The sequence below is a fragment of the Euwallacea similis genome, chromosome 2 (assembly GCF_039881205.1).
Source record: "Euwallacea similis isolate ESF13 chromosome 2, ESF131.1, whole genome shotgun sequence".
NCBI classification, from domain to species: Eukaryota; Metazoa; Arthropoda; class Insecta; order Coleoptera; family Curculionidae; genus Euwallacea; species Euwallacea similis.
In genome coordinates this window covers 1,156,152-1,168,976 of record NC_089610.1, presented here as the reverse complement: position 1 = coordinate 1,168,976, position 12,825 = coordinate 1,156,152, and the positions used below count along the sequence as shown (strand labels likewise).

The 12,825-nt window shown below is 33.5% G+C and overlaps 2 protein-coding genes across 2 annotated transcripts; one reads left to right on the top strand and one right to left on the bottom strand.

Moving 5' to 3' along the window:
- Nucleotides 1-6,463: 6,463 nt before the first annotated feature.
- LOC136419261 (tenecin-1-like) lies at nucleotides 6,464-7,002 on the bottom strand. The gene is made up of 2 exons (XM_066405474.1): nucleotides 6,830-7,002; nucleotides 6,464-6,766 (listed from the first exon to the last, which is right to left on the bottom strand). The coding sequence occupies exons 1-2, from the start codon at nucleotides 6,930-6,932 to the stop codon at nucleotides 6,612-6,614; spliced, it is 258 nt and encodes an 85-aa protein (XP_066261571.1). The 5' UTR covers nucleotides 6,933-7,002; the 3' UTR covers nucleotides 6,464-6,611.
- A 3,589-nt stretch (nucleotides 7,003-10,591) lies between these two features.
- Nucleotides 10,592-11,192, top strand: LOC136419369 (tenecin-1-like). The gene is made up of 2 exons (XM_066405651.1): nucleotides 10,592-10,700; nucleotides 11,038-11,192. The coding sequence occupies exons 1-2, from the start codon at nucleotides 10,592-10,594 to the stop codon at nucleotides 11,190-11,192; spliced, it is 264 nt and encodes an 87-aa protein (XP_066261748.1).
- The last annotated feature ends 1,633 nt before the right edge of the window (nucleotides 11,193-12,825 follow it).

Here is a 12,825-nt window from a genome sequence, read left to right as displayed (position 1 = left end):
GAGATTTCTGAAATTCGTTCCTTATGAAATGATACCATTGCATATCATTCAAATCCAGCTCAACATGTTCTATTTAGTCATAAAACGTGAGTTCTGATCAATAAACTTGGGATTAACTTACTCGCCAAGTTTGCAACAGGATAGTAACAATTTTAATCCGTAAATAATTGAATCCACTAATTATGATTGGATGAGTTGAAATTGAGCACAAGTTGCGATTATTTAAACTCGTTCTCTGGGAGTTTAGAATAAGGTAGAAACAAGTTTTATTCATGTGAATAATAAAACAAACAAAATTTCGATTGGAGGGTAAGTTGAGTGTGAATTGAGGTTGAGGATATTTTTTAAACTCGTCCCCTGAGAGTGTACAAGAAGATAGAAACAAATTTAACTCGCGAGTATTAGAACACGAGTTTGGGTTATGATTTAAATTCATCACTGTGAGTTGTAGGTCACATTTCGGCAATGTCAGATTGAATTGCTAATGGAAAAACAAACCCCAAATCCATATAATTTCAAAACAGGGCCTTCGGTAAACAAAACCCTTTTTTAATCCAGACTTGTTTAGACAAGTGCGATTTTTACAAGCCCAAAGTTTGCTTTTAGATTATCCCTTGTTTACGTTATTCGGCATGTGTGAATGTGTACCTTAGCTAATCTGCCATAAAACCCATTACAAATACATATACGTAAATACCTATAAATTGAGTTTTGGGCACCACTACCAGATGTCAAAGTAACACAATTTTAGTGACACAAAATGGCGATTAGACAAAAGACTGTTGCAGGGTTGCCACGGGATAAAAAATTGATGTGTATAAAACTTTGATGAGACATAAACGATTGAGGCAGAAGAGAGAACAAAGCAGAGAGAGGAATGAAAAAGTAATGAAGTAAAGGGGCCACACAGCCGATCGTCATCGATCAGCTGACAAAGATGGGATCATTGACCCAGTGACGAGACTGCGACGAAAGCAGCGTGAACTTGCATGTTTCCATCATTTCAATGCAGCGTTGCCAGTTTCTTCTGGAAAAATCAGAAAGCACCGAAAAGACCCTCAGTACCCATTATGAGATAAGCGCAGCTTTCATAATGGCGGTTGGAAGCCATTTTGCTTTTTTTCTTATCTGAAGTACTGTTATGAAACTTTTCTCTGTGTCCACCGCCAGCTAGATTACGCCACTACGTTTTCTACTATTAACATGAATGAATAATCATCTTTGATTTGTTTTCTTTTTAAGCTCAAAAACTGGTCCTACGCCTATGGTTCCTTTACCTCCGTGTTTGCTAAGAGCTTTGAAATGGGTCCCACTGGCGGCGAGGGAGGGGCAAACCGAAACAGAGGGGTACAAAGTGAGGCAGGGGGCTCACGTTTCGAGTTGAAGGACGAACAGTTTGGTAAACTGTAGACGGATTATTAAGAGTCTGAAGGCGGCTTTATCAGGCAGTCGAAACATCCGAGTTTTCGTGGAAATAGCGCCGCCTCGCATAACTTATGTGAAGTTTGTTTTATCGCGGAAAGTGAACACCAAACAGTGCTTTGAGTGGTTTTAAGTGTGAATTTCAGTGATGAAGGGCTGTCTAGGGAGAACTTGAAGTACACCTTAGGCATAATGATAATGAGGATGTGTCGGGCGGAAGGAGAAATTTGATATAAACAGCAGGGAAAATGGGTTTGGGATGAATAAATTTCATGTAAATTTTACGTTCTAAAAATATTCCAAATTTAATGCTCCGATTTGTGATCAATTTTGTGAATTGTATCAGCAACTATGACAAATTTGAATTTTTACGCGTTCAACTAGAATTCTATTATTTAGCCAGCACCCTGTATATACCCTGTATAGACTTACGAGCGATCGTTAAAAAAACCTGGCAGTAAGCGGTGAGCTGTAAAGGTAGGATGTTGATTAAGCCATTTGCAGTATACCATCAAACATCTGACTCGCAACAGAACAGATGAATTTATCCAAGACGTACCTCAGATATTTCAACGCCTACTTCAGGTTTTTTTAATAATCACCTGTTTATATCTATGTATTTATAAGTTCCCTTTTTGTAGCTATTTCGTATTTTTAAACACTTTTGTCTTTGTTTTGTTCGAATAAACTCACTTTTTTAATTGTCTTCATTTTATTTATTATTCAAATTTACAATCACCAGGTATCGCAAAAGAGGAAATTAATTGCGGTAATAATGATGTTTATATGACTATCAAAGCTCATCGAACCAATCACGACTCGTCTCCTGATGATGCAGTAAATAGTGTATATCAGAACGTCGACGGTATTTATACAGAGTGCCCGATTTTCGAGCCCCAGCATGGGCATCTCGTTTATTTGAAGAGATTCAAGGCCGATTAAATTAGAGGAAAGTTGCGCAATTTGGAGCTCAGTAAAACACTTTTTTGAAAATCGAAAAATTCCGACTACTTCTGTAAATATTCGAAAAAACCAAAATTTTTAAAAATTTTTCTAGGGTGTATTTGAAGAGATAAGTAAAGACAGTTGACGTTTTACTATAGCAACTTTTTCCCCTCAACAACGTGATGATGTAATATTAGCAATCCGACGTTTCGATTTTTAGAAACCATTATCAATTGAACTTTTCTAAATACGACCCTGGCTTTCTAAAATTAGACTCGTGAAGCCCTTTGTATTCTGAATTTGGTGACATATGACACTTAATAGTTAAATGCGTTTTAGTCTTGATATTCTTGATTTCTGTTAAAACGGCTTAAAAAGCTTATTCTTCGTTTTCATTCGGTCTAATTCCACAGTTTTTTTTTTGTTTCGAAAATGACCTACAATGGCTTAAGTTTCTATGAAGTGATAGAAAATACATTCTATCTGATTGTTGACGCTCAGGAAATCGTTCAAAGTATCTTTGAAACGCAGTTTAAAAATTGTTCTGTGGATTGTAATAAATTTCAATGATATCACATTTATCTTTATTTAAATAAGGTATTTTGTTACTTAAAAGCGAAAAGTTTAGGTGTTTAACTATAAACTGTCAAAAATCGGATAGTTACATGATTAACAATTTGTTCCAGAACATACTTTGAAAAAAAAAATGCGTTTCAATGGAACTAACCAAATAAACTGAGACGTGGATTACGGTCACAAAATTTTTATCGTCTAGTATTTTGATAATTATTATAAGAATATAGCAAGGCACATTTATAGGGAGAAGCTTTTCAGCTTTTTAAACCGTCTTAACAGAAATCAAGAATATTAAGATTAACAACGTGTTTAACTATTAAGTGTCCTATGTCATCAAATTCAGAATAAAAACGGTTATACGAGTTTAATTTTATAAATCCAGGGCCGTATTTAAAAAAGTTAAGTTGATGATGGTTTCTATAGTCTATTTGGAAATGTTTGGCAGCACAACTAAGAGTCGAAAGCCATAAAACCCCAATAAACCAGTGTCGTTTCGCCTTTTTAAAATGAATTTGAAATATATACATATGTATTAACAGTATCTGTGTCCTCCTTGTACAGAGTTGAAATTAAAGCGAATATAATTAAAAAATTATTTAATTTCAAGCTGTACCCTTCTTAAACTCTGCCACTGGTACTACTATTCATCCGCACTACTATTGTTTAAATTTTATGACCTATTGTGTTTCTTAAAGGTCTAGGGTAAGCACGACCTTAAATTGCGAAAATTGCCTATTTACTATGAAAACCGTCCGTTATTTTTTCAAATTTTGGCGACTCACCCTGTTAGTAAAAATTTGTCTTTATTGGTGTTCTGTGCTGTCAAACACTTTCAAATAGACTATAGAAATCAAAATGTCGAATTACTAATGTAATACCATCACGTTGTTGAGGGGAAAAAGTTGCAATGGTAAAGCGTCAATAGTTTTCAATTATCTCTTCAAATAAACCCTGGAAAAGATAAAAAAAATTTTTTTAATTTCGGTGTTTCCGAATACGTATTTACGGAAATAGTTGGAATTTTTCGATTTTCAAAAAAGCGTTTTACTGAACTTTAAATTGCACAACTTTGCCCTAATTTAACCGGCTTTGCATCTCTTTAAATAACTGAGAAGCTCATGCTAGGGTTCGCATACCGTGTACCCTGTATATTAACGGATTTTCTCCTTTGTTTTTAATTTTTCTTTAAGATTGTGATTTTCAGCGCCTCAAAATATTCAAAAGTTTTCTAACGTTCCAAAGAGAAAATTTCACATTTCGAGCGTCGATATCTCGAAAAGGTATAAACCAATTAGTTGGTGAAGTACTATTAAATTCCACAAAATATTCTTTTTAATCGAACGTGAATTTAGTAACTCCATTGGAATTCAACAGTTGAATATTTTCCCCATTTTCTTTTGTAGTTTCTACATATCTGACGTCATATTCCAATGGCGTAGATAATTCTTTTTTTCAAGCTCTCAATTTTAAAAAAATTAGACGTAAATGAGACAAACTTCTGTTTTCAACAGTTGAGAAATAAAAAATTTGATAGCCTCATTGAAATTTAATGAAACAACGGAATATTATTATTTATTCATATAGTTCTTATTTACTTGTATAGTTCTCCTATATGTGATCCTAAATTGCAATGGCGTAGGTGTCTTTTTTTCTCAAGAGATTTCCAAACACTAAATGTGAAAGAATATAAATTTTGTTTTCACAAACGAGAAATCAAAAATTTGGTGACACAGCCGGAATTTCAAAAAACAGCTTAATATTTTTCCCTATCTTCTCCTATAATTTCTCTATATGTGAGGTCAAATTCTATAGGCATAAGTGTAGTTTTTCATTTTCTGTAAATAAAGTTAAGAATTTTTTTTAATTCAAATTTTGAATTTTAGCTTGTAATTTACTGCTGAATTAAATCAATAATCTGGTATTCCAATCGGTTTTCGTAGTGAATTTATCAAAGTTTTAGAAATTTTAAACAAAACTTGACACTTTGAAACCTTAAAAACTTTCAACAATCTTAAAAACCAAGAGATTTTAGGTGAATTTGACTGTTTTAAAATGAGTTAATGAGAGTAATAGTGGCAAAACTGTCAAAATATTCAACTTGCAATCAGTAATATAAAAAAAATAAAGTTTTGCCTCAAAATTTCTAAAAGAGGAATTTCACCTTTTTAAATACCAAAAATACCAAATTTTGTAAATCAATTGGCACCAAAAAAAGTTATTGCACGAAGCGCCGTCATCTGCAACAAATCTTTCTCTCTTTTCATAGCTATAGGAAAAGCGAAAAAATTTTTCCATTAACAGGCATTATATTTCCATTAAATCCTCTTCACGAATGAATAAACCCGAAAAATGAGCTTTCAACCTTGAAGTTCTTTTGTGTCATTGAAGAAACGATGATAAGAACAGCAAAACCTAATTCTAAAGAGCTCAGTCTAGCGTGATGCATATTATTTTATTATATTAGATATTATATATAGGGTGAAAATTTTTGAAAGATGATTCTTTTATTTATTAAGAAAACACAATTTTACTAATGTTTTAGTAAACAAAAACTGCAGATATGGTAGTAAATTGTTAATTTTTGATGATTACTATGTTATTATTTATTTTTGGTTTCAATTAATACACCCTGTATATTCTTACATATGTGAGAACTATAGACTAAGAGCAAAGGTTTTCTAAAGTTCTATCCGATATTTTAGGTTTTATCGACATTTTCTAGTTCAATGACCAGGAGCTTTCCGCTTCAAAGAAATTTTCAAAATTTTCAACGCTCAATTACCATTCTCTCAAGAATTTGTCAACTTTTCCAAAAGATATTCACACATTCTGGTAATTGTATTGTCTTGTAACTGACACAAAAAGGGCCTTACAAATATTAAAAATGTTTTTGTCCTGGTTCGGAACTATGCTTTGTCCTAGGCAAACAAACGTGCAATCTACTGAAAGACGCTTTAAAAGTGAAATATGGCTGGAGAAAAATAAACGCACAATAATGGTCTGTTTATTTTAGAACCCTCGGTCCATGCAGGGCTTCATTACAGTTATTTACACTCCGGAGACCACACACAATTCCTATTATTTACCGAGAGAGAGAGAGAGAGAGAGAGAGAAAGAGAGAGAGAATGAAAAGTTTGTTGCACGTGTATGTAAGACTAGGATAAACTATACTATTATAAGGGCAAATATCTGAAACAATAGCGATGTTTGACGTTAAAATGACGTACGCTATACATTGCTCGAACGCCATTTTGACGTCAACATTTCATGAATTCGAGAATCTACCCCCTAAAGCGGTCTATCTAACATGCACTCTTATTTTATCTCACCCTGGGGCGTAATAATTTTCGCCTCCAGTTAATTACTCTTGTAACAGCACTTTTACTCTCAAGTAAGCCGAAATTAAGCAAAAGGAAGCCATTTCCTGTTTCTTTAATCTCCCTCTCCTTCTTTCTAATATCTTCTTCCATTAGGGTTCAATTTGGAGGCGCAGCGGTCTACCCGCAATACAAAGGAAAAATTAAACGAAAACGTGCTTTATTGAAGAAAAAAAATCCATTCGATTAGAGGATAAAGTACAAAGGGGCGTGGAATTAGTGGAGAGTTCATGAAAGGAAAAAAGGGGGCTATGAGGGAAACTTTCCTGGAGAAACAATAGTCAAAAATTCTTAATTGCGACAAACACACACTCCACTTCCATTGCAATGTCCGCCCTTCTTGCGAAGGGCCAAACAGTGGGCTGCGCATGCGGCATCGTTGAATTTAGCTCCGGCTATTTCGAAACTCAAAAGGTCGCACGTGGCTCTTTTAACAATCACGTGATCTAAATTTAAAAAATACGTTTTTCTATTAATAAGTTTTCCATTAGATTTGCCCAAAAACTTACCATCATCAACTTGAACCACTTCATCAACTTCTTCAACTGGCGCTGCCAAAGTGGCAACAGCGAAAGTAGCGAAAATTGCGAATAAAACAAATAATTTGTTCATTTTTTGTTTTTTAATTTTAATTTGTGATTGAAGAAACAAGTCTTGACTCTTACAATTAGTTAAGTTTGTGATTTTTAACACCAGGCAGAGGTTTATATACTTTAGCGAGACTAGCAGTTGGATAAACATAAATAACGTGAAGCGACAGGTGGGGACTAAGGAATTTTTGTTCGATGAAGTTTTGAAATTTATAGCATAATTGGAATATTAAGTAGAAATTTAAGGGGTAATAATTAGGCAACCAACGAAATACTGTACATATGCAAGTAAAAAAACTCCCTGTGAAAGGTACTCGTATTTTGTGCAGGGTTTTCAATCTAGGCTTGATACGTAAATTTAATCAAACATTTCATTTGTTGTTTATCAAAGACACTTATTTCAGATATGTCCCAAATTTCATTAAGATATTCTTATTATCCTGGAAACCAGAAATTTTAAAAACTGCTAGATCAAAAAATGTGAGGTGTTCAGACTCATGCTTGGAAAGCTATTGTTTATAAGGGCATTCAATTGAAAGCTTCACAACACATTAAACACATTTATACTAGTAATAACCCCAAATTTCATTGAAATACTTGTATTATTTTGAAAACCACAATTTTCCAAAAATTGAGTCTTAAATTCACATGAAAAGCAGATGTGCAAAATCTAGATGAGGGCTTGGTAATCTAGTGTTTTTAATCTTCAACGATAAATTTTACAAGCTAACAATAAGGGCACCCATGCCGCTGGTTTCACTAAATTTCATTGAACTATTTACTTTATTTCAGGAGTTACAATTTTTCAAAATGTGCTTTTCTCAATAATTAAGATGATATAGGAGGCAAATGTGAAGGTTCTAAACTCATGATTGGTATGCCACTTTTTATGACCGAATTTAACTGAAAACTCTGTAATTCATTTAGAATATTTACTCCAGCAATTTTGCTGGATTTTATTGAAATACTCATATTACTTTATGGTTCACAATTTTTCAAAAATTTAATTTACAGCGGAAACATGCGTGAGGATTTTGGACGTAGGCTGAGTCCCATAACTTGATTCAACTGAAAATTTATCAGATAACTAAATAGATTTACGCTAATGATTTCATCAAACATTTCATTCTAATATTTTCGTTATTTTGGGAATGAGAATTTTTTAAACTTGAGTTTCTTAAGAATACCGATACTGGAAGCAGATATCAAAAATCTGATTTTGGCTCAAAACTGGAGTGTTTATGGGGTGATTCAACTGGAAATCTCATTGGTCACGAAGCACTTCTATACATAATGTCACTATTCTAGACAACAAACAATTTTATTAATATTTATTTTAAAAAATTCTTAATCCAGAGAGTAAAAAATTCTTGCACACAGAAAACATTTCATTAATTTCTGCATCATATTCTGTATATTTTTCTTCTTTTATAATATTCTCTATTTATAAATTCTTGAATCCGTCTCTGTAGTTTATTAATCAAAAATAAGAAATGGTAAGTTATTGAAACAATACTACTTTAGTGTCATGGGGAATTACTGTGCTCAGACAGAGCGCGGAAGATTCCGAAAACATTAATCATGAATATAAACAACAAATAATTGTTTTTTTACAACTGTTGTAAATGAGTTAAGCTGTTATCACGTTTGTAGTCACCTCATGAATCAAGTTTCACCAATCGTTGATGTAGGAAGTGGGTAAAGTCTGCTGGAATTTTGTGGCTCAGAAAGCTAAAATCCATGGAGGAAGTTTCATTACGTTTTCATATAACCATATTATTATATTAAATTATATATTATATATTATATTAAACATAATCTCCAAATTTTTATGCTTTTTGACGACTGGTAGATGACTTAGGTATCGAGATGTGGCTTCATGCACGAGTGGCCTTTAAATCCCTCTCCAAGGAGCGGAGATTGCGGTTGCATTTTTGTTTGCTCCATTGAACAGACTCTCCGATGTATTAAAGCCCCCAAAATAAACAGAAATGCATTATTTGAGACATCGGATTTTCAGAGAAGAGAACCTGTAGATGCGTTTTAATTTCGTACGAGTCAAATATGATTAATTCTGATGCAAATATTTGCTTGTAACTCAAATTTAATCCTTGAGAGTTAACTACCATTTACTTTTAATGCTACATATTGAGTTCAAAATTTCCACACAAATGGTACTTTTGGCTTAAATTTGTTTATTTTGTTTACAACCCTTATCAGTGATTTAAAATAGGATTATTTGCCTGGAAATTTGTTAATTTGCTTACCATCGATGTCAAATGTTCAAAACAGGATTATTTACCTGGAACTTTTTCGGATATTATTTTGCCACATTAACCTTTTCCTAAAAAAAATCCCTTCAAGGATTCCTGGATCAAACTATACAGAGTAATTCAGAACATGAGATCCTTAGTTTTGAACGACTTCAGATGCCGCAGTAATTCATACAATCAGGTCTTTTTGTGTTTCCATTGATGTTTCATAAACCAGGTACTTCATATATTCCCACAGAAAGAAATCTAAATGTGTCAAATCGGATGACCTAGGGGGCCACAGAACTGAATCACCTCCGCCAATCCAATGTTGTCCGATCTGACAATACAAACAATTACTGTGATGATATTTTCTACAAACCAATAAAAATAAACTGTGCTCAAAAAGTCCTAAAGCATCATAAGGAAGTAACACCTTAGGGACACACTTCCGAACCTGAATTCTTATAATTAAATGTCTCTTATTGTTGTACGGAATAATCCCTAGAAATTTGATTCCATAGTTCTGGATCCTCCTGTATAAAGAGTCTAGAATAAATAAGGCCTGTAGTAAGTGAAGAGGGTCGTTTTCAGTTCTGTTTCTGACAAGAAAACATAGTAGTTTTGTATTAAAAAAATTAAAATTTTGCACTTTTTGTTAAAGCTTAAGTGCACCTGAATTAGAGGAATCACCCATTGAAGATAAAAGTAGAAATGAAATTGCCAAAATTTTGTTGTATAAGTTCTTCTCTAAAAGAAAATCTGTGGATTGACAGACAGATATTGAAATTGTTATCTCATACAAAAAACTTTTGATAAATTTTGAAAAACGATTTAAATAAACTGTATTTGATAATAAGCTATAATCAAACAAAGAGGTCAAGACCGTATACAATCAGTATTTTACTGTTGCAAACAAATATAGAAACAATCGTTTTCAGTACGTGCTTCTCAGTATTGTAGGCACAAAGCCTCCGAAGACTGGCCAAAGTAATTCCCCAGCAATGTGAAATCCCTTTTCTCAATTCTTGGTGTTAAAGATCGGTTAATATTATGCAGGACCGTACTGTGTTATTCATTAAAAAATTAATATTTTATAAATCCTCGTAATTTTGAGATTTTTCTAGGATCATTTCTCTACTCCTCTGCAACTAAAATAAATTCCTTTTCCGAACTCAAAACTTCCTTCTTAAAGATTCTTTACTTATGGATGTATCATAATTTATTGTAGGACTTTTGTCAATTTATGCATCATTTATTGAGTAGTCACACCTAAATACCCTGAAGACGGGCCTGTCTTAACACACAAATTTACTGTTTTGCATCGCAACTTCTCTTGTGTATAAAAGTCGCAGTGCCGGGTCAGATAAGCCACTTTGGTGACCTTAATTTGATTCTTAAGAGATTGCTACTAAACTTTAGTTCGAAAATGAAAACGTTTTTGTACTTTTTCGTCATCCTTGCTATTGTAGTTGCGACCTCAGGTGCTCCTCTGGATGAAGAATTGGAAGATCTTCAAAATGAAGATGCAGAAACTAGTAAGTATAAAGTACTGAATTTTACTTTAAATTTTACTTTATAATGCAGGATTTGTAGTATCAAGAAATCGAAGTTTAGGAACGTTTTTCAGGTTTTTCAAAATTTTTTGGGAGATTTTTTTGCCCATAATTAAGAAACCTGGACTGAAAAACAAACTAGAAATATTTACATTTTCTCGTTAGATCATCAACTAGGAAATTTGAAATTCACAAATAACAACTAGTTCCAAAGCACCGCTCTCTACAAAATAGCATTCCAGCACCAGGAGTGCTATCATGTAACCAAATATTTTTCCTAAAAATTGAATTCACTTGAACTTAATTTGTTTCTACTTAGGTCACGTGATAGTCAAACGAGCCACTTGTGACCTTCTAGGATTCTCCATAGGCGGCTTCTCATTCAACGACTCCGCCTGTGCTGCTCATTGTCTAACCAAGGGCAAAAGGGGCGGATATTGCAGTAAGAAGAAAGTGTGCATATGCCGAAGATAGATTTGCTTTAATTTTGTGATGAATTAATTTATAATATAATGGGCTTTAATTACATATTTATTATACAAGTTTTTAATATAAAAAGTATTGAAAGGTTTCTCTCACAGGAAATTTGATTGGTAGGAGGTACTCACTTTATCTTAAAACAGGATCAAAATTCAATTTCCATCAGTCATTCTCTCAGTCCGAAACAATAATCTTCCTGTCAAAATTTAATGGCAAACCATGAAATATACCACGAAACTGGGAAAATGGGATCCGGTTGTGGCCCATATTCCGTCATTCGAGCACCCTTGATTATAACCATTAATCGCACATTACGGGAGCCTCTCAAATTGCTAGGAACTCTAGATTGGGGCCGCGGGGCTGAAGGTACATTGTATGTTAATGGGGAGTAAATTAAAGGGGGTGCCGTCATTCAGCTCCTGTAACTGCGGGGAATTACTTTCGGATTCAATGTACCTCCTAGGTGTGATGGGACGTTGCGCAATTAAAATATTAAACTTTACGTTTTAATAAAAAAAAAGTAAACAAAAATAAGTTCTTCGGTGCCTCTCCCTATTTAAATACAACGCAGGCATAGAAGTGCTCCCAAATAAGAAAACATTTTTCCTAACCATTTTCTTTTACGCGAACAACTATGCTTCTATTCCACCATACAAAGCCCCCAATAATCTTAGCAGCCTTTATCTTAAGCCCTACAAGGGTCTCCAGCTAGCTTCCAAGGAGATAATGTCCTTAACACTTATCTTTATCAGTAAATTCCCCAATTTTCGGCATGATAGCCTTATCTATAAGTCTTATGTAAATTAACTATACAATGCTACACAACACAATCATCCAAATATCAGTGAAACTGAAAGGACTTATGTTAAACGAAGATAGATATAAAGTGCTGGATAATTGTTTTAGTCGATTTTAAGCGTTAAAGAGGCAATACATTTTAAAATTGCTGTATATCTCTAGAAAAACAAACTCGAAATTTTCAGCTCATACTTTTCCAGTTTCGTTCCTGAAAACTGGCCAAAATTAGTGGTGTAGTTTCATTTGGCTACCTTCATTTTCAAGGAGCGAAAATTAAACCTCCCTTTTGGCTCATTTTTAACTGGTTCCAAATTCGTTCTGTACGTCCCTGATTTTTGAAAGATAGAAATGAACATCTCAACAATTGTCGATAGATTTTGATTCGTAAAAACTACCTGAACTCAAAGTGTCTTTCTGTGGTTTAAGTAACGGAGAAAAGTAGTTTAGTACTGCCCCTGGAATACTATTAAGAAAATGATTTTTTTTATAGATGTGAATCAATGAACGCAAGTAAACTCTGTGGTGTCGGTTTTTCTTCTGAAACATTTTAAAACAAAAAATCCAAAATAAAAAAAACATGATATCGTCACTGGAGCCAATCTTGTGGGACTGTAAAAAACTTATGATTTTCGTATGCTCCAGTTTGCAAAACCTGCTTCAGAATGCTATTGAGTTTTTCTTGAAAAAACACTTAAACCAATAAAATCAAGAATATAGAACATGTTTATTTAACATTTCAAAAGCAGTCAATAGTTGAATAGTGAATTGCGAGTATCTTCAGTTTACACGGTAACCTATGATAGTAAGACAACCGGTACCAGGCAAGTAG